The sequence below is a fragment of the Haliotis cracherodii genome, unplaced genomic scaffold, assembly GCF_022045235.1.
Source record: "Haliotis cracherodii isolate W230 unplaced genomic scaffold, xgHalCrac1.p SCAF_35, whole genome shotgun sequence".
NCBI classification, from domain to species: Eukaryota; Metazoa; Mollusca; class Gastropoda; order Lepetellida; family Haliotidae; genus Haliotis; species Haliotis cracherodii.
In genome coordinates, this window is record NW_027266292.1 from 443,778 (window position 1) to 471,743 (window position 27,966).

General features: G+C 39.4%; 1 protein-coding gene across 1 annotated transcript; it reads left to right on the top strand.

Moving 5' to 3' along the window:
• On the top strand, positions 1–26,279 carry LOC139477716 (uncharacterized). Its single transcript, XM_071260112.1, has 12 exons — positions 1–45; positions 423–552; positions 6,471–6,558; positions 12,665–12,808; positions 13,457–13,603; positions 16,634–16,733; positions 17,368–17,388; positions 19,011–19,108; positions 20,835–20,912; positions 21,060–21,101; positions 22,487–22,933; positions 23,889–26,279. Exons 2-12 carry the CDS (start codon positions 472–474, stop codon positions 24,149–24,151), a joined length of 1,509 nt encoding a protein of 502 aa, XP_071116213.1. The 5' UTR covers positions 1–45; positions 423–471; the 3' UTR covers positions 24,152–26,279.
• Positions 26,280–27,966: the final 1,687 nt, after the last annotated feature.

The following is a 27,966-nucleotide window of genomic DNA, read 5'->3' on the forward strand; positions in this document are numbered from 1 at the left end:
GCCAGCTCCACAAGATTCAGTGAAAGCCACCATTTTGGAACACGGGTGAGTTTGGGTTTTGCTTCTTCGGATTACTGCGTGAAATCGTGTACAGTCAGTTGACATGCAGTCACAACTCAAGAATAGCTAGCACAAGTCTAGATTATCAGTGATTACGGGGCTTTTCGCAGAAAATCCCCTCTCGCCTCTCGGCTATCTGCAGGTGGTTGTAAAATACTGTAAATCTAACTCGTTTGTGAAAACTATCGTTGTGAGTCTCCACTGGAGCATCGTCTTTTGTCACTCTGGGTGTATGTGTTTGTGTATGTGTTTGTGTGATGTATGGACACATGATGGTGTGGGGATGGGTTGTGCGTGGTGTGAGGGTTGTTAGGGGCGAATTCTAGATCGGCCGCTGAGACGTCCACTCATATTTTTTTCAGAAATGGATTGCACAAGACGTTCTAGATAACTAAGAAGCTAGCATGACACATGGGAGGAAAGGGGATGATCCTGCTTCCTGTTCTTCTCATCTTCTTCTCCATTTCTACTTCCTCAGCCCGAGCTCTTGGTGTAAGTATAGAAAATCGGCGCCCAATCAAGACGATCTGATCGATAATCAAGGTCCATTTCGTGATAAAACGGGTCTTACATCCCGAAATGCATCAAATCACGTGAGCACCTTGATCAAAAACATGAAAAGATTTGGGAAATATCTGTTGACGTGTTGGAGGTGCACATGCTTTGCAAATCCTGCAATCGACCGAAATCTGCACGACAGTTTACAAACCGGATTTCGATTTCCGTGAGAGATTTTGATTGGACTATGCATAGACTCGTTAGTCCAGCCAAAATATAACTCCATTTAGGGGGTGTAAGTAGGTCACGGGACTACGCGAGACATAGCGTTATTTAGTACTTCCGGTGACAAACAACGTCTCGCGGCAATGGCGATCGACAGCAGTGTCACGTCGGACAGGGCCCGGCGAATCATATTTGGAACACGCAGGTGTAACTTAGAAAAACATGACATTGTCAATGCATTAAAACACTCGAGATGGGGAACATGAATACCAAGTGTTGGCTTGTCAAAGCAGTTGCAGTGTTGTCAAGACGTCCTATGGTCGATGTGAAACTGGCCGCTACCCATTCATAAATATTGAGGTAAGTTTTTTGCACACTTCTGTATAATTGTCAGTGTTGATAAGGCAATACTGGTCGGTTCATGGTTCATCATCACACGTACAATGGTGATGGCGTTGTAAAATGAGCATAAACATTCGTTCTGAAGGTATTTCAATATGCTCTCGGTTTATGCACCATACAATGTTATGGCAAATTTCCATTACATCTATCCTTAACCTTTTCCAATAATAAATATTCAGCTCTGATAAGGAACGTCACAGAATTATATTTGTAGGTCCAGGGGAGATGACACAAACTATAGTCATATTTAAAGAAGGCCTATCATGTGCATGTTGGCAATGCAAATTTTGTCAATACTTAATGTTGTGCAAGGAGACTTATGGGGGTGCCTGTGTAAATAAATAAGGATATGTGCCAATATCACGATGATAGTGTTATGTGTCCTGAAAAATCAGGTTTTATTCACACACAAAAAAATTAATCTAATTTGTAAATAATGATGATTAAATCCTTGCAGTGTTTGTTTTTAAGATCTCTGAAAAGTGACCTCACTTAAATGTATTCTGTATGATGTGAATAGACTTGATCATTACAACCCCATTTAGCATTTGTTTATCATATTCAGTTGAAGGTACAATGTACATGCTTAATTTATTAAGTATATCTTGATGTGGGCATTGTAAGAAATGACTGGTATTTTAGAAGTATATATCATATGATCTCATAAGTGTTATTTATCTTTTGCAGTTAGCCATATTTCCATGTTTGAGGGGAGAAAGATTTCCTCATCTGACCCATGAGTAGATGCATATGGATCACCAGAATTACCTTGATGCCAAACATAACTGCACCTCAAGAGCATCTCGGACTATAATATATTTTTTGGAATATTTTGTGGTCAAGCATTGCATTGCCTATGAAAGAACAACTCTTGTTGTGTATACAGGTGTAAACATATTAAAGTTCTATCTGAAGTACTGGTTCTGTAAATGATGTCTGTGACCATCAGAATACACCATATACACTGGACATTTGCTGGAACAGGACCTACTTGTCATCAACATGGTGTTGCAGAACATCTTGGGACTCTCCAGTCCAGTGTGAATCTAGATACTGACACCAGTAACAGTGCATGCTGACACATTTATTTGTTCAGGTTTGGCATTTGGGAATATTTGCCATGAATGTTTAATACTTGTGACCTTGGAATAAAATTACTGAATAGATCTGAAGCTTATTTATTGTTTTTTGTCTGGGATAATGCCATACAAAAAAAGGTTTTTTAATATTTCTGGTATCAGCCATGATACTGAATTGATATTGAATATACTATCATAACAATGCACATGGAATGTTAATGGGTCAAGAGTTTCCAAAAAAATACAACAGATGCTTACCAATGAACATTTAACTTAACCAATGGCATGGCAGTTGTTGCTTTGTGAAATGAATTCTTTGTAGAAATGTCAACATGTCTTGTTTTTGTATCGCTGTTTTAGGGTCCAGCATGCAAATTACACTGATTCATAGAACAATAGCCAATAAACATTGACATTTCTTGACCAGATCTTAAAATAGATTGGTCCAAATGGATAGCGAAAAATGTGAAATGTCAGTTACCTCATTTGTTTGAAATACACAAATATATGAAAAATAGGTGCAACTGTTTCTATCTCTGCATCAAGTCAATATGGTTGCACTAAATTTGTGTTCATCAGTGTTGATTGAGTGATAAGGTGAATGTATTAATGTTTTGGACTTGTGGCAATTTTCTTTACTTGGTTCATTTGAGCCTCACAACCAGAAATATTAATTTAAAAAACCCTACCGTTCATCACAATTAATCCTGCTATCAATCAGTCTGCAGTGTCATAACAATTATATTGCTGACAAGGTGTAACACTTTTATTTCTTCCCTCAGAATAACATTACACTTCATATATTAGTAAGAATCTTTCTTAATGTAGGACATGTCATTGGTGATCGCCTACACAATTCAGTGTATTTGTCTTGCATTTTGGCCACTTCTGACTTGAAGTTGCTGTGTGCTGGATGCTGCTTCGACTTTTGGTTGCTGTACAGCAGAAATTCACTCCTGCATAACCAAGAAAAAAACCATTCATGTTCTGCAACAACGTAGAACTAGACATCAAGTACATACACAGTGTAAAATTACCATTGTCCAACACCAGTTCTATTCATCACCGCACTTAACAAATAATGTTTACACAATTTGAAAAATAGGTATATCACTGTGAATATTCATATGGAATACTAACAGCAGTTACTTGTTGCACAAACCTGAAACCACCTAAGACTAAGAGGTCTTCAACTGAATTTCGCAAGTAAAATTTAAAAAATAATTTTGACTGACACAATTTCATTATGCCCATAATATTGTATATTCGAATGGAATTCGAAATCAAGGGATATGTGTGTTTTACAGGTTAGGGTTTGATATATTTATTTCAAATATAAATTATAGTCATCGATATAATGTATTGATTTGGTTTCATGGTTATTTGATTAACTATTGAGTGATTTGTGACACTATAATTTTGTTTATGTTTATAATAGAAGTTTCACATATATTTTTTTTGGTGCATGTTCAGAGGACATTTATTTAATTAGCGTAATTATTTTTGGGATTAATATATATATTTGGCTGGGCTATGAAAATCTTTTTGGCCTGCAGTAATGAGACTCATTCATCCAAAATAGGTAATTAAACTTTTAATTATTTCAATAAACCATTTTTGAGTGTGTGTGTGTGTGTGTGTGTGTGTGTGTGTGTCTTCCTTAATTTTTGTCATCCTTTACATTTAGATGAGAGTAAAACTTTAGTTCAAGCCTACCAAAGTGCAAATAATAATAACTCTGCATGTTATTATAACTATTCACATTAAATATACAAACTAATTTTGACAATTACACAACAATTTATGCACATGCTTTATACATTGCATAAACCCTCCTTCATAAAAAACATATTTTAAAAATAAGTTTCTCATCAAAGCTAAAAAATGCCATAATGGAAAATTATTTACTAAAAGGTGCGTGACAGTGCAAATATATATATATGACCAAATATAATGCATTTTTTTCATTTAAGTTTCAAACATGACTGGTTTATTAAATATTACAAATACTAAAAAAATAAATTAATAGAATATCCTAAAATATATTTCACGTTTAAAAATATGATCATAGCATAAATTTTCCAAATTTCATCCCCGAAATCTTGCCTAATAATTTAATGCCTATTCAAACTGTCAAAGGCACGGCTTCCTTGACACTGCTCATGCTGTCAGATACCAGAATACCACAGTAAGTTGGGTAATGTGGCCTACCTATTAGTAGTTACATCTTCATAAATAATCTAACATCAGAGAAACATGTAACACATCCTCCGTAATCATAAAACACTGTCCACTGAGACTATAAATATGCGTCTGAACGATAGTACCGCACTGGTTGTTAAAATTATTTTAAAGGTAAAGAAAAGAACACATACCTTTACGAACGGTCCTATGGTTGTCAGTTGTCAATCAGGAACCAATACACCTTGCAGGAATGACAAATAACCGATCATATTATACCGAAATAAGTAAACTTTTACGACTGTCAACAGCGGTGACAACCAAGCATGGTAGTATACTTGGTCCCGTCTACAGAGTTAGCTTTGGCGGTCGCGCATTTCGAAAGCAGAACTAGTTCATGAATATTGGCATGTCACCGGAAATGCTAGTTCCGGAAGTAGCGCTTCGCGAGACTTACGGGCCCTATACCAGCCTAGTTCGGCAAGGGTGGAAACTGGACTTTTATAGTCAGTTAACTTTCTTGCCTCGGGAAGATGCCAAATCAACTACTTGACCTTTTTCATTTTCTGGCATTAAGGCTGTCATGATTTTTTTATTGTGAGTAAATAAGGCTCTAGATATTGTGGCATTATTACAAAAATGAATATTTTATGATTGAAGTAACATGAAAATGCAAAACCACTAGATGGTTGTCATCAGGTCATTGTCCAAAATATGAAACTTGGTTTCGATTATTTATCATTAAATATTTTAGATAATAAACAAACATTTTTTATTACTTTTGCTTGGTATTTTTTGTAAATATTAATTCTTGTTTATTTCCTGTTAAATGAAGAAATATATTTATCTAAAGTTACATTGTTAAAACTGTTTATCACACTTGCTATTAGATGTAATAATTGTGGAGAAATGCCAATGGTTTTGCACTTTGTCTTATATCTTATTTGTAGATTATATTTAAGAAATGAGAAAATAAAGACAAAAGCAGTTATACAAATGTGAATCAATAGAGCAAAAGGCAGAACTTGGGTCTTTATGACTACTATAAGATGATTGAGCTAGGGAAACACCAAACATTTGTTATGTTTGTTTGTTGTTTAACGCTGCACTCAGCAATAATTCAGCTATTTGACGATGGTCTGTAAATAATCAAGTCTGGACTAGACAACACAGTGATCATCTTCCCGAGGCAAGGGAGTTAACTGACTATAAAAGTCCAGTTTCCACCCTTGCCGAACTAGGCTGGTATTATGGAGTTAGATTATGACTGGACTAACGAGTCTATGCATAGTCCAATCAAAATCGAGCAAAGAAATCAAAATCCGGTTCGTAATGTCATGCAGATTTCAGGCGATTGCAAGCATTTGCACTGGCAACTTGTTGTCAACAGATATTTTCTAAATCTTTTCATGTTTTTAATCAAGGTGCTCACGTGATTGGTGCATGTCACGATGGAAGACTCGTTTTATCACAATATAGATCTTGATTATCGATCAGATTGTCTTGACTGGGTGCCGCAATTTTGTTTGAAGCAAATGCAAGTGATACGAGAGGTTGAATCTGATTGGTCCATAGGAGAGGCTTAGAAGGGACATAACTCGTAATAGCCACTGGTGGCGCTACAATCGAGCCCAGGAATTCCAGCCTAGTTAGGCAAGGGTGGAAACTGGACTTTTAAAGTCAGTTAACTCTCTTGCCTCTGGAAGATGCACAGTGATTGACATCATGAGCATCCATCTACGCAGTTGGCTATTATGACATACATGTCTTCTCTGGTATTTCTGGTTAATGTCATTCTGTGTTAAAATAGGCCCCAGCAACCTATGCTTGACATAAAAGGTGAGGATGACTTGGTTGATTCCATCGTCTCTCGATAGGGTAGATTGTTGTTAACAATATTAATCACTGGATTGTCTGGTTCAGACTCAAATATTATCAGGCTGACATATTACAGTATACAAGAAACAAACAAACAAACAAACAAATGTAGCATTTGTAGTCCATGCTTATTGTCCTTGTTTACAGGAACCCTCCCAATTCAAGACTGTCATCCTACCCAATGGTACCGAAACGGAATGTGCAGTCTACCACAAAAGAAATCCATGTCCCCCAGGTAAAATGTTTAAACATTAAGTTCTCACATATCATATCTAAACGGGGTAAAATACTGAGAAGGATCGTTTTTTGTGTTCGCCAAACCACCAAATTTGCCATCTTTCAAATCTGTTTTTTTCTCTCACCAAATTGAAATTCTATAAATAAACACCCCCTATATCTAATTTTTAGAGCGCCCTGGGCGCTTATTACGTTGAATACGGTAAGTACAACATGTTTGAATGATGAAGTCTTTGATACATGTATTTGTTAGCTCACCTGGTCATGGTCAAGGATATGTTGCTAACATATCAAGTCTTACTGATTTACTGATTGCAGTTATACTTACACAGATGTGTTTCATACATGAGACGAGGAAATTATATCACATTGATATCATACTGTCCTCTCTCATCAAACACACCACACTAAATACAAGACTTCAGTACCTGATGAGTATTCACTAACATACAGCATTCAGCTCACTTTGCACCTGGTGAGCAACAGTGCCTTGGTGACATTATTTTCATCACTTGTTTGATTCAATGAAAATCAAAAACTTACTGACTTTTACTGACTCATTTGGACTAAAACATCTGTCCTGATTGATTAAGACGATAAAAAATAACTGAATATTTAGACGTTTAATAAATTTGTTACACATTTTGACAGTAAAAAAATATACACACTAAAAAAAGCAATGCTCAGGTGAAATATTTACTTTGCGTTGCAAGTCGAAATAGTGTAAACGAAAATCACAAAATTACCAAAACTTCGTCACCATTACTGATGCTACCCACAAAGATAACTACTTTTCCTTATTATCTCGAAAACTGTATTTCATTTTGTTGATCAATGTGACCATACGCCCTTATTACTACCTAAGTGACTAATGCGCTTACGAATGGCGCAGCAGAGGTCGCGAACTAGTCTAGATTTCTGCTATACATCCGGATACTCACTGGGAAAAAACAATAACAAAGGCAACAACCAGTCCCGGGGAATTGCGTTAGATCAGTGCTCCTTTAAATTTGGGTTGGGTTAAAATTGCGTTGCAATATTTTGTTATACACTATAGATTACACACAACCATATGTTTTCCCTTAGGTTTCAATAGTAACGTTATATTTTGAAAAAAAAAAAAAACTAACTCGCTGACATTGAATTTAGGTTGGGTCGTGATATTTTGCAATACACAGGTTACGCACAAACAAATGCTTTCCCATAGGCTTCTATAGTGATGTTATATTTTGAGAAAAAACAATAACCAAGCATTCAACAACTATACCTGTCTAGCCTTAAAGCAGTGATAAATAAAAAAAAAATGACCAGCTTAGCCAGCTCCTTTTCCAAGTACAGGAAGCTAAACACACTACCCCCAGTTCTGCACCAAATGTCAGTTGCTTGAAAATATCTGTGGTCACATTCGGCATAAGTCATCAAAAAAAGACAGAACTCAATATAGAAAAAAACATGGTCAGTTTTAATTACTGGATGGATGCATTAAAAAAAACCCTTAAACATCTAACACAAAATCATCCAATCACAGCTACCAGTTGATTCAATCTGTACTGAAGGCTCTACAAAAACTGCTTGTTGAACAACTGATTCTGATTTGCAGTAGGAGACCCATTAGGCATATTTTCACATTGGAAGCATGATGGCAGTGAAAGGGACATAACTCTATCTCTCTGCATTAATAGAAAACATGTCTTGTAAATTTTAACCAGACTATATGTCTTTTAAAGGCACAGTACGTCGGCGGCTTTGTGTGTTTTTTAATCATGCATGAATTAATTTCCGAGTGTGATGTCACACCTTTAGTTCATGCACGATTCAATTCTTAAACCAAAACAATAAAGCTCCACACAGCGAGGCCGACAACCCAAGTGCTGGGAGAATATCTTGCTTCAGTAATGTTTTCGTTAGTGGCAAATTGAAGAGGAAGTCATGATTTTTTCATAAGGTTACAAAATACTTGTTGCCAGCTTTATTGGATGAGTAGCTAGTGTTTACCAAGGCCAAGGTTACAGTAGAAATGCCTCGGTCGTATGAAGCCATGGAACTGCTCACTGACCCAGTTCCTTGCGGCCAGCCGAGTATCTCAGCTACAGTGTCCCATTTTACACAGCCCATTCAAGATATTGCATGTTTTTCATCTAAACGTTTAGATAATCATATGTCATCAAATGTTTGGCTGTCATTGAGAAAATATCCTGAAACGAGAAATTTCCATTTGGGTAGTTATCTGTTGTTTACGGCTCCACGACCTGTCTTCAAAACCCAAAAGCTATCAACTTTGTTGGGTAAAGCTGTATTTTCATGCATGTCACTGTTGCAGTTGTAGCAGGTCTACATAATTATGCAAAACAGTATGTAAAGCACTAACAATGCGTGTGGTCTGACGTTGATTAATGAACAATTTGCATACTCATATATGCAAGGGGCAGACGTATGGTTCTCAGTAGGAAGTGACAACTTGGAGACGATGACTTGCGGTATACACAGTTTTACTTTATACATGTAGCTATATACCTGGTACATACAAAAGACACCATGTGCCAGGTCTGCACATAGTGGTAGTGGTTGTTGTCTAAGTGCCCCGGAGCACCCAGCCTAACCCTAGCTAGACTAAGGGTAAGACCTTTCTTTAATTTTCTCTTCTCAATCTCTCTGGACCAAGGCTTATATAGCCAAGGTCACCTGACATTTAGTAAGAAAAATAAATGTAAATAATGTAAAATAAATCATCAGTGACATACCGGTACTTGCACATCTCGTTATATATGGCAGACGGTCGATGTACTCAAAAATGGGGATTAACAATTAGGATTAGCATCTTATAAATAACAGCAATTAAGTGTTTCAAGGCATATAGATGTTATGGCTCCAGGGTAATGTGCCTTTGCAATTAAATGTTCTTCAGACAATGGATGTCGTAAATCAGTCGCTATGACAGCACACCGAAAGGCTTGCATTGGATCTGTCTGTTCTTATTTCAGAATAAGTTTACAAACTTTTGTTTACAAACAAGAAAAAGTCTGGTTATGTGATACGCCTTCACCCTCGGTGTGGTCAATGGAGCAGATACGCCTCTCACGGAATAAGAGCTGAGAATGCTTTAGGGATATCGGCTTATGTTTACAAACAAAGCTTCAGACCTGTCGATGTCCTGTCCTTGTTTCTCTTTGTGCCAGGACACTAAGTACATCTTCCCGAGGCAAGGGAGTTAGCTGACAAAAAGAAGTTCAGTTTCCACACTTGGTGACCTCACTTGGAATTATGGAGTTATATTTTTGCTGGACTAACGAGTCTATGCAAAGTCCAATCAAAATACTTTAATGATATAGACATCCGGTTCATAAACAACATGTCAACTGCCATGCCGAATTCGTTCAATTGCAGGATTTTCAGAGCATGTGTAATGTCAACTGGGCATCCACGGATATTTTCCTCATCTTTTCATGTTTTTAATCAAGGTGCTCAAGTGATATGATGCATTTCGCACGACAAACCCCATTTTATTACAATAAAGATCTTTATTATCGATGAAATTGTCTTGACTGGGTGTCACCATTTTGTTTGAAGCAAATGCAAGTGATATAAGGGGTCGAATCTGATTGGTCAGTAGGGGGGACATAGAAGGGACATAAGTTGTAATAGCCAGTGGTGGCACGACGATCTAGCTCAGAAATTCCAGCGTAGTTCAGCAAGGGTGGAAACTGGACTTGTAAAATCAGTTAACTCCCTTGCCTCAGGAAGATGCACTTAGTATTGCTGCACTGGCACTCCCCCAGGATTGGACAAAATGCATCAATATATTGTTACATTCCGTCAACTATTTGCTCTGTAAGCACATTGGTCTCAACTATTTGCTCTATAAGCACATTGACTTCAACTATTTGCTCTGTAAGTGAGTGATTATATGCCGCTTTTAGCAATATTCCAGCAATATCAAGGCGGGGGACACTGGAAAATGGGCTTCACACATTGTACCCATGTGGGGAATTGAACCCGGGTCTTCGGTGTGACGAGCCAACTTTGTAACCACTAGGCTACCCCACCGCCCTTTTTTATCCCCCGCCCAACGAAGTTGGCAGGGGATATAGAAACGGGCTCCATCCGTCCGTCCGTCCGTCCGTCCGTCACGCTTCGTTTCCGGAGCATAACTCATAAACCCTTCAATATTTTTTCATGAAACTTTACAGGTCTGTCAGGTACATGCTGAACTGGTGCCTTTTGCTATTTAGAAATTTTACAAATATTTATTTTATACGTTTCCATGGCAACAAGATGGACATGGTTCCAAACTCATGTTTTTTACAATTTCCATGACAAGTTCCACCTCGGTTAAAAAAGGTTAGGGTTTGTTTAGATTCAATTATGTCATAAATTCTGCAACAGGGGCAGGGGATATAGCCACGTTAGTGGCAGACTCTTGTTTACACATTGACCTCTTCTAATTGCTCAGTAAACAACACATTAACCTCTACTATTTGCTCTGTAAACACATTGACATCAACTATTTGATCAACACATTGATCTCTACTATCTGCTCTGTAAACACATTGATGTCTACTTATTTTCTTGGTAAACATCACATTGACCTCAACTATTTGCTCTGTACACAACACATTGACCTCAACTATTTGCTCTGTCAACACATTGAACTCAAGTATTTGATCAACACATTGACCTCAACTATTTGCTCTGTAAACACATTGACCTCAACTATTTGCTCTGTAAACACATTGACCTTAAATATGTGCTCTGTAAATAACCCATTGACCTCTACTATCTGATCAACCCAATGACCTCTACTACTATCTGATCAAGCTTATGATCTCTACAATCAGAGAGCAATCCAATGACCTCTACTATCTGAGCAACCAAATGACCTCTACTTTCTGATCAACCCAATGACCTCTACTATCTGATCAACTCAGTGACCACTACTATCTGATCAACCCAATGACCTCTACTATCTGAGCAAACCAATGACCTCTACTATCTGAGCAACCAAATGACCTCTACTTTCTGATCAACCCAATGACCTCTACTATCTGATCAACTCAATGACCACTACTATCTGATCAACCCAATGACCTCTACTATCTGAGCAAACCAATGACCTCTACTATCTGAGCAACCAAATGACCTCTACTTTCTGATCAACCCAATGACCTCTACTATCTGATCAACTCAATGACCACTACTATCTGATCAACCCAATGACCTCTACTATCTGAGCAAACCAATGACCTCTACTATCTGAGCAACCAAATGACCTCTACTTTCTGATCAACCCAATGACCTCTACTATCTGATCAACTCAATGACCACTACTATCTGATCAACCCAATGACCTCTACTATCTGAGCAAACCAATGACCTCTACTATCTGAGCAACCAAATGACCTCTACTTTCTGATCAACCCAATGACCTCTACTATCTGATCAACTCAATGACCACTACTATCTGATCAACCCAATGACCTCTACAATCTGAGCAAACCAATGACCTCTACTATCTGAGCAACCAAATGACCTCTACTTTCTGATCAACCCAATGACCTCTACTATCTGATCAACTCAATGACCTCTACTTTCTGATCAACCCAATGACCTCTACTATCTGATCAACTCAATGACCACTACTATCTGATCAACCCAATGACCTCTACTATCTGAGCAAACCAATGACCTCTACTATCTGATCAACCCAATGATCTCTACTATCTGATCAGCTCAATGACCTTTACTATCTGATCAACCCAATGACCTCTACTATCTGATCAACTCAATGACCTCTACTATCTGATCAACCCAATGATCTCTACAATCAGAGCAATCCAATGACCTCTACTATCTGAGCAACCAAATGACCTCTACTTTCTGATCAACCCAATGACCTCTACTATCTGATCAACTCAATGACCTCTACTATCTGATCAACCCAATGACCTCTACTATCTGATCAACCCAATTACCTCTACTATCTGATCAACTCAATGACCTCTACTATCTGATCAACCCAATGACCTCTACTGTCATGACATTCACACCCTTTCAAGACTTCTTAAGAAACAAGAACCATTTTGATAAAATAGGAGTTTTGTCCTCAGGACATGAGATAACAGAGGAATGTGATCACAAGTATGACCTCATGAAATGCAGCCGTTGCAAGGAGAACCTGTACCAGTGTGACTTCACGACCACGGAATACCTCGTCAAGTGCCAACCTCCACTTTGTCCAGAAAATGGGAAAGGTATGTTTTTCCATTCTCCTAACACAGTCCACTGGGTGTGGAGATGGCTTCGGTCCTGCCCCACACTGAAGCACATGTAACAAGTGGTGTCGCCTTGAGCAGGTGGTTGGCTTTGTTCCAAATGTGGCTCTGCTCACCCAGCAGTGAATGGGTACCCGGTAGGATGAGATGGCAATGTGGTTGCTAACCTTCTAGGGCCCCACAGGCTGCTTGGGTTGTATACTTCCCAGGGAGCTGAGAATGATTGTTTAGTGCACACTGATCCATTGACCGGCGTAATAATAGTGTAGCGCTTTGAGCATGCCTCTATGGGGTGTGGAAATATAGTGCAATATTTATTTTTATTATTATTATTATTATTATTTTCAACATTTCATCTGTCAACTTGAATTAAACTTGCAAGGAGTAGCAATTTCCTTAAACAGTGTGCCCCTTCAAGATATTCTCTCACCTGCCGCTCTGTTGCAATATTGACTGAATTTACCTTTCTCAAGGCAGACCATCAACATTTAACTGATTTATACCAATAAAGATTTTCCTCTTATAACAGTAAGCCCAAATCCAGATATGAAAGACAATTCATAGAAATAATTGTCTTTGACTTGTTGAAATCATGGCTCATTTCTGCAGTATTTACTTGTGTTTCAGAGACCAAGGCGAAGGTTACTTATTTTGACAACAAGACGTGTCAGGTTTCCTGTGTCTGCAATGAAGCGAATGGCTACACTGGCAAATCAGGCTTGGAATGTAAAAAACATTCACATACTTGCGGCAGAGACAAGGAACTGAAAAATGGCAAGTAAAACTGTATTTGTGCTGTGTAAGGGTTCAATGAGTTTGTACAGTGACAACAAAAACAATTGAGTAAGATCAAATGTTTATTATATACAAGACATAGCATAAGATTCGGGGCCTGACTCGGTGTTGGAAAGGTAACTTACCCTGCGGGTAAGTAGTCTAAAAAGACAGCCCTGCGGGTTGCATAAGTAAATTTGAAATATATATGAAAATGCATTAGAACCCTGCGGGTATATCTAAAAAGGTTATTCCAGAAAAGAAAGGTTGCCCTATGTCGCGTCCAAGATTATTGCACTTATATAGCGACGTGCATGCACGTGTATGTGTGTGTTTGTGGCTGCTTGTACTAGTCCGGACTGATGCCGATTTATAGTGCTAGCTCACTGAGATACCACGCCGCAGTTTAATATGAATACCCCACTCAGACACAGTTTACTGACTCCGAGGCGACCAGTCCTTGTTTTAGCCCCATAATGTCGAGCGCCAGACAGGGTAACAACAAGCACAATCTTTTAACGTCTCTTGGTATGACGCGTGTGGGGATCGATCTCAGGGCGGACGCTCTACCACTAGACCACGGAGGCAGTCTGAGAGAACAATGGAAACAAGCTGAACGACATTGAGGCTCTTGTTGTAAATATTGATAAACAAAATTACATCACATCCATAGTACTGAGCATGCTCTGTAGAAAAAAATATTGCATTCTGGGATAGAAAATAGTAAGTTGATACAGAGAAGAAATGTGATCGTTCCAGACGATTCTGAATGATAAATGACACCCGGAAATAAAGGGAAAAAACCTTACGTAGGTGACAAATATATACATCTGTTGTGTAGACATCAATGTTAATAATAGGTGAAAGGCTATGTTGATCACTGCACAAACAAAAATACAAAATTAACATTAAAGGTTTCAGAGACGTGAAAAGCATTTGCTTCTCATTAAAAAAAACATTGCAGAAGTTGGCGGGGGATATAGAAATGGGTTCCGTCTGTGTGTGCAAGTGTGTGTGTGTTTGTGTGTGTGTGTGTGCGTGTGTGTGTGTGTGTGTGTGTGTGTGTGTGTCCCGAAATGGTTTCCGGAGCCTAACTCAAAAAACATTAAATAATTTCTTACAAAACTTTGCATGTTTACCAGACACATACTGAACTGGTGCCTTTTGCTATTTAGGAGTTTCATAATTTTTTATTTTTTACATATCCATGGCAATAAGTTGGATTTAAGTTTTAATATAGGGTGGGTTCACTTATGGAGTATAACATGTATAACAAATAAACTGTTTTATCATACAATGGGTAGGTTTCTCGGCAAGATAAAGCCAACGGATAAAAACGATATCCGTCGGGGACATATGCGGATAGAGATGCAAATATCAAAGGTCAAGTAGGGACTACTTTCACTGTTTATAAACAAAAATGGCGTCGTCCTCGTCATTCGGCGATCGAGTCAGAATTAACCATCGGGAATCTGGATAAAGTACAGGGATAATTGCTATCATTATCAAAAGAACACTTAATATACTTAAAATCAGTGTATAACTGTGACATAACTAAGGCATTTTATAAGTTTTGGCAACTTTGGAGATATAAATTTTGAAACAATTTTGCGATGGAACTAGGCCTAGCCAAGCGGGATCAGTAGCCAATCTGTGCTTGTAGACCTCTGCGGCTTGAAACCTTCTCCACAAATTAAAATAGTTGGATTTGGCCGAAATATGTTTGAATTGTTATCTTGTTTCCCTTTGTCGCTGTGTGTACATCTGACTACACTTCTTAACGTTATGACAGACCGATGGTCAACAACATCTGACCGTGGCCGTGACGTCTCATAGACTAGGGTTCGAGTAGCTTCCCTTTGACAAAGGGCAGTTACTCTAGTGGACAGACTGATGGATTGCCACGAAAGGCAATTAAAAATAATTGTTGTTTTGCGTATATGTTGCTTCGCCACTGTATAAGAAACAGATTTCAGTTGGAACAATATTGGCTACTGTCACTGTCCGACTGACACATCACTTACCCTGTGACGTAATAGATATTAATGCACGCATTCCAGGAAAACTCGCAATGTTTGGTAATGTTTGTGAGAGAGGGAAAGCCATTTTCAAGCACAGAATTAAAGAATGACATTATATGATAAAGAGGTTATCACGCTTGTGTGTTTGGGGATGGTAAATATCCTGTATTAGGAATAAACACTATTGATTTCATGATTTCAGTGACTTCTTCTGCAAAGTTCATGGTTTTTTTAGGGAGCCAAATGGCTCCTGACATGAATATTTTAGGAGCCAAATCTAAGTTTTTAGGAGCCAACCCTTCTTTCCAAGGTGTCGGACTGAGAGTCTCAGATGGGACAAACGTTCACCTGTTTTTCATTGTGTGAAGTCTAAAGTCAAAATACTGCATGAGGGTGCCCATTATGCTTGTGGTTGCACTGCACTAATAAAAATAGGTAGATATTGTCGCCAGCTATGCCAAAGTGGCAATCAGTAGTTCAAATTAAGTTGCCAATCATAGAATTAAATCACATTGGCGACCAAATTAGACGCAACTTAGAGGGCATGCTAAGACATTACATAGAAGCCATACCCTGATGGCATAGTCCATGTTGATGAAAACAGCAGGGGTGGAAGGTTTTATCATGGCCATTTGTTGTGGTACATTGATAAATACGCAGCATGATTTGTTTGTTGGTTGTTTAATGCCGCATCCAGCAATATTCCAATTATACGATGGATGTCTGACCAGACAATCCAGTGATTGACATCATGAGCATCGACCCACAAAATTGGGATACGATGACAGGCATCAACCAAGTCAGCGAGCCTGACCCCCTTTTCCCGTTAGTCGCCTCTTACGACAAGCATTGTCGCTTTTACGGCAAGCATGGGTTGCTGAGGACCTTTTCTACCCCGGATCTTCACGGGTCTACACAGCATGAACTCCACGTGCATCATGTTACTCTCCAACAGTCCCCAGTTCCAACTTCTTCACTGGAATCTTTAAGTTTGTTTTCCTTCATGCAGGGACGTGTGTGGCATGCAGCCCCGGGTTCCACAATCCCAGCACCGCCTACGGACCTTGTGTTTCATTTGAACCCACAACCCCATCAACCACATCAACAAGGTGAGAGAGAGAGAGATTCATACTATCTTAATTGATTAAGACTGTTTAAGAAATGTCAAGAGAGAGAGAGAGAGAGAGAGAGAGAGAGAGAGAGAGAGAGATTCATACTATGTTAATTAATTAAGACTGTTTAAGAAATGTCAAGAGAGAGAGAGAGAGAGATTCATATTATATTTACTAAGACTGTTTAAGAAATGTCAAGAGAGAGAGAGAGAGAGAGAGATATTCATACTATGTTAATTAATTAAGACTGTTTAAGAAATGTCAAGAGGGAGAGCGATTCATACTATGTTAATTAATTAATCAAGACTGTTTAAGAAATGTCAAGAGAGTGAGAGAGAAGGAGAGCGAGTCATACTATGTTAATTAATTAAGACTGTTCAAGAAATGTCAAGAGAGAGAGAGAGAGAGAGAGAGAGCGAGCGATTATTTTAATTAATTAAAACTGTTTAAAAACGTCAGACCAAAGCGTTGTTGTAAGCATCCCGCATTGGGTGCCTCACTCAGAGAGAGTGGATACTAGAATCTGTTCTTCGCTAAGAAAGTGTAATCCCAAATATAACATTTGTTACATTTAACTTTCTGTATCTTTTTTTTTCAACTCACCTGTCACTGACTCTACACCTGAATACAGTTCTGGCTCTCCTCATCAAGGGTGAGTTCATGATCAACATAAGGGGGACAGGACAGTAGCCAATAACCCCTGAACTCACTTGGCTTTGCTCGCCTCATTGCATTTCTGCTCCAGTGACCACACTGCAGGTGTCGGCTTGTCAAGTGACTGGCTCGTTATCTTGTTTGTAAACAAACACACTTATCAAATAAGAACAGATACAGGCTTTATGCAAGCTTTTAGGTTAGCTTTACATATTGTTTTGCATAATTTATATAGATATAGATATACTACTAGAAATGCGACAGTGAGGTGCATGACAATATAGCTCTACACATCAAAGTGACGGTATCCCTTGCACGCCGTGGGACTTCAAATGACAGGATGTGGAGGATAAACACGAAAATTGAAATAGTTTTTCAAGTTTTAGGATATTTTCTCAGTGAAAATGGAACATTTCATGACTTTGATAAACACCTGCTTGTAATCTAATCAAGCTGGCCATTAATAGTTTTATGATTCAGCCATAAGTAAAACACACAAGCTTTCTCATCAGTTTGCCTCCATCAACAACAAGATTGAAGCCAGTTTACTCTGCGCAGTGCTTGGGTTCCCGGCTTCATTGTGCGGAGTTCTAGTATTTTGGTTTAAGTGGACAGTACGTCGATGTTTCTGTGTGTTTTTAAATCATGCTTGAAATAATTTCCGAGTGGGACATCACATGCTGTTTCAGTTCTCAAACAGAGACAGAATTCTGCACAGCAAAGCCCATAACTCAAGTACTGCGCAGAGTAAAACTGGCTTCTGTATTGTTTTTATCTGCGTACTAGTGTGTTGGATATAACACATTATCTTACCTCCATGTTCATATGATGAGATCTGATTTGTCCACTTGATCTTGATAAAGATAGTGTAACCGTCCTTGGATGGGAATAAATTTCTCATCATGTCAATAAATTTCTTATACCCCGCCATGAGCGAGGCAGACTGCATGTGGATATCTGAGTGGTATAAAACCTAACGCAGGACGCATACAACCCCATGTATCCTTCATGATCCTGCTACAACTTATATTATGAAATCGCAAGCAAAAATCCTATTTCGGCACGTGCCTCTGTGATGTTTGACAAGCAAGTGTGTTTTATCATGTATATGTAGCAGGGCGTGGAGCCATCCCACAGATGACATCCTTACCTTGTCAGCTTGCTGACGGCGTTAACCTCTTTGGTCATGTGGACAAGGCGTCCGACCTCGGATCAGAAGGTCCATGGTACGAATCCCATCACAGGACTCGGAAATTTTATGGCCGCTACTTTGGCGCCCAACGTGGGGCTGAGCAAAATAATCCTCAGTACCCTACAATGTGGCCTGGGACGTGCCTTCTGTTGACAGGGGAGTGTGTAGCAGGGTGTGGAGTCATCCCACAGATGACATCCTTACCTTGTCAGCTTGCTGACGGGGTTAACCTCTTTGGTCATGTTGACAAAGCGTCTGACCTTGGATCAGAAGGTCTGTGGTTCGAATCCCATCACGGAACTCAAACTCAAACTACAATGTGCATAGGTTAAAAACAAACAAAATATGACCTACTTCTTACACTATTTTATGAATCTATATTAAATCCAGTATTAGAAATTCATTACGCTCTTTTTTCGTCTATATAGATTCTGGCATTATAACAAGATTTGGATTTTACTTACATCTATCATCATCTTCATATCGGTATTCATGGTTGTGTTGGCATGGTGTTGTTGTTGCAGAGGTAAGCTTTGTCCATGTTGTCATCTTCGCTTATTGCTGAAACACATTATTTCTTAACTTATCCTGTATTACTCCTGCATGTGACGTTTGCATGATGTCATGGGGTCAGGCGGGTTCTGTGCTTGGGTCCTGCTTCACATCAGTTTGGAGCAACTTTTTCTCTTCAGCTGGACCTCACACAGCTTTGTCAAAAGTAAGCAGTAAATGCATGAAGGAGTAATCCAGGATATGTATACAAATGTAAAAAATATTCAGATTTTTAATATTTATTAAATTTACTGAAAACTTTTTCATGAATTATCCAAGTTTAAATCCAAATAATATCTGTGACTAATTTGATATTTTGAATTAAATTTAAATTTAAATTGACCAGGGAATTACTTTTGTCTATAAATTATAAGTCTTTGGGACTGTGGGGATCCTCGGTGACCACTGTACCAGCAGAATATACTCCCCAGGGAGCTGAGAAAGAAAATGAGTGCACCCTGATCCATTGACTAGGTTTAATTTTATACTTCCCCCAAACAACTTCTAGACCACTCTGAAAGTAATCTTTATAGTTGTCCCCAAACAAGACCAAGATAGGGTATATAATTGCCCAGTAACTTTTATCAAATACTGCTCGGTCCCTAACTATAGATTTAACTTGGCAATAGTTTTAATAAACACCCCTTTGTCAACTTTCAAAGCACCCAGCACACTTATGGTACTGGGAACATCTTCTGCACAGGACTCCCAAGCATGCCCTTAAAACCCATCTTCCCAAGTAAGGGGAGTTAATTGACTATGAAAGTCCATTTTCCACCCTTGCCGAACTAGGCTAGAATTATGAAATGCATTTGACTGGACTAACGAGTCTCTGCACAGTCCAATGAAAATTGTGTAACAAAATCGTCATCCTGTTCATAAACTGCTGTGCAGATTTCGGTTGATTGCAGGATTTGAAAGCATGCATTCCATCGATTTAGCATCAACAGTTATTTTCCACATCTTTCATGTTTTTGATCAAGGTGCTCATGTGATCTGATGCACTTCACGAAGTACGTTTTATTTCAATAGTGATCTTGATAATTGATCAGATTGTCTTCACTGGCAGCCACCATTTTGTTTGAAGCAAATGCTTTGTTAGTTGTTTAACGCCGCTCTCAGCAATATTCCAGTATATGACAGTGGTCGGTAAATAATCAGGTCTGGACTAGACAATCCAGTGATTGACATCTTGAGTAACGATCTACGAAATTCAGATACGATGACATGCATCAACCAAGTCAGCGAGCCTGACCACCTGATCCCGTCAGTCGCCTCTTATGACAAGCAAAGTCGCCTTTTATGGCAAGCGTGGGTTGCTGAAGACCTATTCTGGCCCTGATCTTCACGGGTCGCAAGTGATATGAGAGGTGGAATCTGATTGGTCAACAGGAGGGACAAAGAAGGGTCATGACTCATTATAGCCACTGGTGGCACTGCGATCGAGCCTAGAAACTCCATTACAGTTCGGCAAGGGTGGAAACTGGACTTTTAAAGTAAACTCCCTTGCCTCAGGAAGATGCAGAACATACGCTGCTGTGGCCCAACTATATTTTAAGGGGTCTCATGGCGGGATATTGTTGAAAATAATAAAATATGTAACATATTCTATTGTCCTGGTTCACATACTCTGTTGTTGTCTGACCAGAGCATTTTTAGTAATTTTATTGCAATGTGGAATCTGTATCCTGTTGTTGCAGGTCAAGCTGGTCCATGTAACATTGCTTGCTGTCACAGTACTGCAGTTCAGAACCCGCAGACCAGGACACAGGACCAAGGTATGTATTTATATCATGCTCTATATCTCCAAGGCTCGCATTTCAGTAAAACTACACTCACCCCTGGAACCATTCCCGTGGTTCTGGGATCTCAAATTACCCGCCCTGGAAACAGATATTTTAATATTCTTTTTTTATTTAATGCAGAATCCCCTGGTGATCCTCCTCCCTACACATGTTTCCTAGACGGTAAGATTTGTTTGTTTGTTTGTTTGTTTGTTTGTTGTTTAAGGCCGCACTCAGCAATATTCCAGCTATATGACGGCGGTCTGTAAATATTGAGACTGGACCAGACAATCCAGTGAATGACAACATGAGCATCGATTCACCCATTTGGGATCGATGACATGCGTCAACCATGTCAGCGAGCCTGACCACCCGATCCCGTTAGTCCCTCTTACGACAAGCATAGACGCTTTTTACGGCAAGCATGGGTTGCTGAAGACCTATTCTACCCTGGATCTTCACGAGCAAGAAACAACATTAATTACCCATAGGGTTAGAAATAATTGAGTTTATGAAAATTGTATGTGCACTTGCACTTCACATGTACAGTGTATTGTTTATGTCGTATCGGACAGCATTGTTGACGTCATTTGAATCTTATTGTTAAGTAATGTCTGAAAGATGTCACACTTGAAATGACGTCATAGCTGAAGATTGTTGATGTCATTCAACAATTGTGGTTTTCTAAGACGGTGGTTGTGATCAGTTTATTTTTCTAAAGGGAGCTCAAAAGGATTTAAAAGTAATGAGTAATAAAGAAATTATTACACTCGCATGTGTGGCAAACTGGTTTTGTGAAATTCACTCTTGCTCAGTAAATACAAGAATTCTGACACTTGTTTCATAAAAAAGGTAGGACACATCATATAGAGAATCTCAGTCGAGTGTCTTTTGATATCAAATAAATCAACACGAGTTGATAAAAGTGGAAAGATTCCAAGGCTTGCTGAGGATTTTTGCCACTTCTATCAACGAATGTTGATATATTTGATATCAAAAGACACTCGGGTGAGATTTTATTTATCATCCAATGTCATTCTTCCAACTTTTTCAGTTTGTAGACAGTAATTAGCAGTGTCCTCAGTGTAAAAAGTACTGCTAAAAGCTTCAGTAGCAGAGCCATTAGTGATGTCATTTGATTGTGACGTCATGGTAACCTGTGATGTCACAATGGTCTACATAGCATTGTGATGCAATTTCATTACAGCGATATCTACAGTGTAGAGTCTTTTGGCACTGTCTTCAGTGGCTAAACATTTATGTCAGAGTAAGCAATCTTTTTTTATTGGCTGATTGGGGAAGAGAGATTATTGCCATGGCGATTTTAAATCCATAACAATAGGCGATAAACTGATAGACATGTACCTTTTTTGTTTGTGCTAATTGGGTTACAGTCAAACCTTTTTGTTCCCCCTCGAAATCCTTTATCAGGAAACCCACCTTCCTTTGAAATCTGCAGACATATATTTAAATGACATTACTCAATAACACTGATCCATTTATTCAGATTTTGTTAATCCAGACAATCTCAGCGGGTAATTTTAATGTAATTCTATTCAACTTGCCAGGGGATTCATCTCATGGAGTTAGTGGTCATCAGCCAAATGGAATTGCTGGTGCCAGTCCAAATGGCATCCCTGGTGCCAGTCCAACTGGCATCCCCAGTGCCAGTCCAACTGGCATCCCTGGTGCTAGTCCAAATGGAATCCCTGGTGCTAGTCCAAATGGCAGCCCCGGTGCCAGTCTAAATGGCATCCCCGGTGCCAGTCCAAATGGCATCCCCGGTGCCAGTCCAAATGGCATCCCCGGTGCCAGTCCAAATGGCATCCCCGGTGCCAGTCCAAATGGCATCCCAAGTGCCAGTCCCATTGCTCATGAAGACGCTGAAAACGGACCAAATGGTTCAACTGGGCGTTCCCTCCCAGGGAGACACACCCCAACTGGAACTGCTGATCCGTCCATCAGATCCATGGAGGGCCGACCTGATCCACTAGAAAGTGGAGGTGACAATACTGGTGAGTGAGTGGGTTGGTGACTGTGTGAGTGTGTGAGTGAGTGTGCAAGTGGGCATCTTTTTCTTGAGACAAGGGAGTTAACTGATTATAAAAGGCAGGCTGGAATTGCGTGGCTCAATCGTAGCGCCACCAGTGCCTATTACTAGTGACGTCCCTTCTATGTCCCTCCTATTGACCAATCAGATTCTACCTCTCATATCACTAGCATTTGTTTCAAACAAAATGGCAGCACCCAGTCAAGATGATCTGATCGATAATCAAGATCTGTATTGTAATGAAATGCCTCTTACCCCACGAAACACATCAAATCACGTCAGCACCTAAATTTATAACATGTAAAGATTTGGAAAATATCTGTTGATGGCCAGTTCACAGTACACATTCTTTGCAAATCCTGCAATCAATGAAATCTGCACTGTTGCCATGTTGTTTATGAAACACGACTATGCTTAGACTCATTAGTCCATCAAAACTCTATCTTTGAAAATTCCAACCAAATTCGGCAAAGGTGGAAACTGGACTTGTATAGTCAGTTAACGCCTTTGCCTCGGGAAGATGCACTTAGTATTGCGGCACTGGCACTCCCCCAGGATGGGACAAATGGGTGGATGAATGAGTGAGTGAGTTGGGGTTTATGGCTAATTAAGCAGCCCAATTGCCACACTCCATTTTTAAACCATGCCGTGCCTGGATATTGAATGAAGTATATCTCCTTTGTTGCCCTATGAAAGTGACACCTTGGTACGTATCTGAAGGTCATTCACAAGGTCATAGCCTGAAGTGTTTACCTCCCAGAATGATGTTCTGTAGGCCAATGAAACTTGTTACATGTCATCCTTAGGGCGGAGCAAAAAATAGTTAAAAGACCATGAGAGATTAACATAAAATGTCAAGGTCACTGTGAAGGTCATTTGTCATTTATTTATTACTGCATATTGATAGCTTTATGTTTCAGATCGCTTTTTGGGGTGGGATCCTTTGACCTCAGAGGCAACAAGCTTGAACCTGCCAAGGCAAGGAGTGCAAGACCCTGAAGAAACAGAACGCAAAGTGCCTATCCCAGCTCAAGATATTGGCACTGGTTCTGATGTTGAAAATGGTAACACCAGTGATGAAGTCGATGACAACGAAGAAGCTGACCTGCTGGACGGGCCTGCTTATGGCCTAGTGGAACTGGACAAGGACAGAGACATGTCACATGTACCACTGGTACAGTGAGTTGTGTCACTCGGACATTGGTTGTATGTATTCACAAAATGTGTTCCATCTTCCCGAGGCAAGAGAGTTAACTGACTTTAAAAGTCCAGTTTCCACCCTTGCCGAACTAGGCTGGAATTACTGGGCTTGATCGTAGCGCCATCAGTGTCTATTACAACTTATGTCCCTTCTAAGCCTCTCCTGTGGACCAATCAGATTCCACCTCTCGTATCACTTGCGTTTGCTTCAAACAAAATGGTGGCGCCCAGTCAGGACGATCTGATAGATAATCAAGATCTATAGTGTCACAAAAGGGGTCTTCGAATCACATGAGCATATCTGCTGACAATGAGTTGGCGGTGCACATACTTTGCAAACCTTGAAATCGTCCGAAATCTGAACGACAGTTTTCGAACCGGATTTCGATTTCATTGCGCGATTTTTACTGGACTATGCATAGACTCGTTAGTCCAGCCAAAATGTAACTACATAATACCAGCCTAGTTCGGCAAGGGTGGAAACTGGACTTTTATAGTCAGTTAACTCTCTTGCCTCGGCAAGATTAGTGTGTACGTACACACTGTCGGTGTTATTATATTAATAACCTTTTATCAGATTTATTGATCTTAGACAAGCTTCTTTTATTATGTCAATTTTTCAGATATGCAAAAACATTTCACAAAGTAGACACAATTTATATATATATATCTGATTTTCTCCAAAGTTTCATTATAGATATGAATTTCATTTTTTATTTAATTATACTGACTAGGTCTTGAAAACTGATGTGTGAGTGCTCTGAATAATGAAATAATTATATTTAAGTGGTGGGTGGGCCGGTGGGTTTAGTCTTTGGACTGTATCAAATTTTGTTTTGCTGACACTTCTCTCTCCTTCTGCACCGCCCCCCACCCCTCCTTCTCTTTATGTTTAAATACATGTTGATATGGTTACTTGATCCGAATCAAAAGGAATGACATCCGTGTTGTGACAGCAACTACATGTGAGTTGACAGTGTCGCCTCAAATTGTATTGCTCACTAATTAAGAATATAAACTTCGCTTGTGATAAACTAGACAACCATGGACAACTAATATCAGAGTGGATCGAAAAAAATGACCTAATACTATTAAACAATAACCAACCAACTAGATACGACAAAACCCACCAAACCATGTCGGCTATCGACTTAACAATATGTACGCCAGACTTAGCACAAAGTCTGATGTGGGACGTCCACCCAGTACCTCTAGGCAGCGACCACTTTCCCATAAATATAACCCTAGGAAATATAAAAATACCAAATCAAACCCCTAAACAGGAAACTAAATTTCAGTACAAAAACGCCAACTGGGACCAATTCCAAGAATTATGCAACGAAGCTAATCTAAACGATTTAGAAACAACAGACCCCGAAACATTCTGTCAAAACCTAACTAACTTCATAATCAACGCAGCCAAATCCGCAATCCCCTTCAAATCATCCAACCCAGGAAAACCCACTGTCCCTTGGTGGAATGAGGAAATAGAGCTAACTAGACTAAAACGCAAATCAGCTTTCAACAGAGCTAAACAAGACCCCTCTCATCTCAAAACAGCTCATGAACTTAACCACCAAGTCCAAAACCTAGTTAAAACTGCTAAAACCAAAAACTGGAAAAAATTCTGTGAGGAGCTAAACCACCACACCGACGCTAGGAAGGTATGGCGCAAAATTCACACCATCCGAGGCATCTAACGGCACAAAAAAAGCCCCAATATAAACAACTCAACTAACCCCACCCAAAAGGCCAACAACCTAGCCAAACACTTCTCTAAAGTTAGCAGCAACAGTAACTTCAGTAAGAAATTCCAAGATAAACTAAATAAAGAAACCAAATTCTCCAAAGAAAACAGACAAGACAACCTAGAAATAAATCAGCCTTACACCATAGAAGAACTAAATCACGTACTAAACAATAGAAAAAAAGGAACAGCCCCTGGCCTAGACCTCACCTCTTACCAAATAATCAAACACTTACCTACCAAACTACTCCAAACTTTACTTAAACTATACAACCTAGTCTACCTAAACGGACAGGTCCCATCCTCATGGAAGGAAGCTCTAGTAATCCCAATACCTAAACCAAATAAACCAGCAGATCAGGCAAACTCCATCTCCCTAACCTCAAATCTCTGCAAAATAATGGAACTTATGACTAAAAATAGGCTACAGCACTACCTAGACCAAAACAACATCATAAATCCCGACCGAAGCGGCTTCACTCCTGGCCGATCAACTCTCGATAACCTTGCCCGACTAGAACAGGATATAAAAACAGGACAGCTAAACAAGCAATACACCATAGGCATATTCCTCGACTTCTCTAAAGCTTTCGATATGGTATAGCACTAGGGCTAATACAAAAACTAAAAAAAATAGGACTAAAAGGTCAAATAATAAACTTCATCCAAGATTTCCTAAACAATCGCAAAATTACCGTGGGTATAGACCATACACTATCAGACCAGTGTCCCCTAGAAAATGGCACTCCCCAGGGCAGCATCCTCAGCCCAACCCTCTTCAATATAATGATAAATGATCTATTCGAGGGCTTATCCCCTAAACTAAACACTTCAAAATTCGCGGATGACGGAGCCCTATGGATCCGCACTAAAAGCATTAAAATGGCAGAAAACTTAATCCAAAAATCTCTAAATAAAATACAAGAATGGGCAGACAAATGGGTCTTCTCCCTTAACTCAGATAAAACAACAGGAGTAGTATTCAAACATAAAAACATGAAACCTGCCTACCCAATCCTCCAGCTAAACAACCAAACAATCAAATTCCAAAAACAAACCAAATTCTTAGGACTTATTTTCGATCAACACCTCACCTGGGAGGCTCACGTCCAAAACCTAAAAACTAGATGCAGCAAAGACCTGAACACATTAAGATGTCTCACCGGCTCTAACTGGGGAGCCTCCAAAGATACCCTCCTCTCACTATATACAACACTAATTAGATCAAAACTAGACTACGGCTGTGCCATATACAATACCCTAAACAACTCTCTTTCTAAAAAACTTGACTCAATACAATACCAAGCCCTTAAACTAATTACACGCACCCAACATGGCACCTCCTACACCTCACTTCAGGCCCTTACAGGAGAAATGCCACTAAATCTACGCAGGGAACATCTAAGCCTTAATTTCTGGGCCGCGTCCCAAACAAACCCTCTCATCCAAAACCTAATTAACCAAAACATTAGCCCAAGAAACCAAGCTCTAGCTCGCAAACACCCCTTACTCACCCCAATATCCCAAAGAATAACTAACTACCTCAATGAACACCAAACTCAAAATCTTAAACAAAACTGCAAAAAATCTAATATCTTCACCCCTAAACTCAAAATACCCCAAATAGACACAACGCTAGCTAACCAAATAAATAAACAAACCGACCCAAACATAGCTAAAACCACCACACTTGCATACATACACGAAAATTGGCCAAATTGGTGTCACATATACACTGACGGATCTTCAGACCTGATCTCCAACCACACAGGCTTCGGAGTCCATACCACACAACCAGTTATATCCACACAATCTTACCGACTCCCTAACAACCAATCTATATTCACGGCCGAACTTATGGGCATGGCCTCAGCCCTGCATAACCAACAATCTAAAAACAAACAAAAAATCCTAATTCTCACTGACTCCCTTAGTGGACTACAAGCCCTCCAAAACAAAAATACCCCAAAACGACCTAAATTAATAAACCAAATACTTAAAAGCTCCAACGACCTAACAAAAGCAGGCAAACAAATAACCTTCTTGTGGAT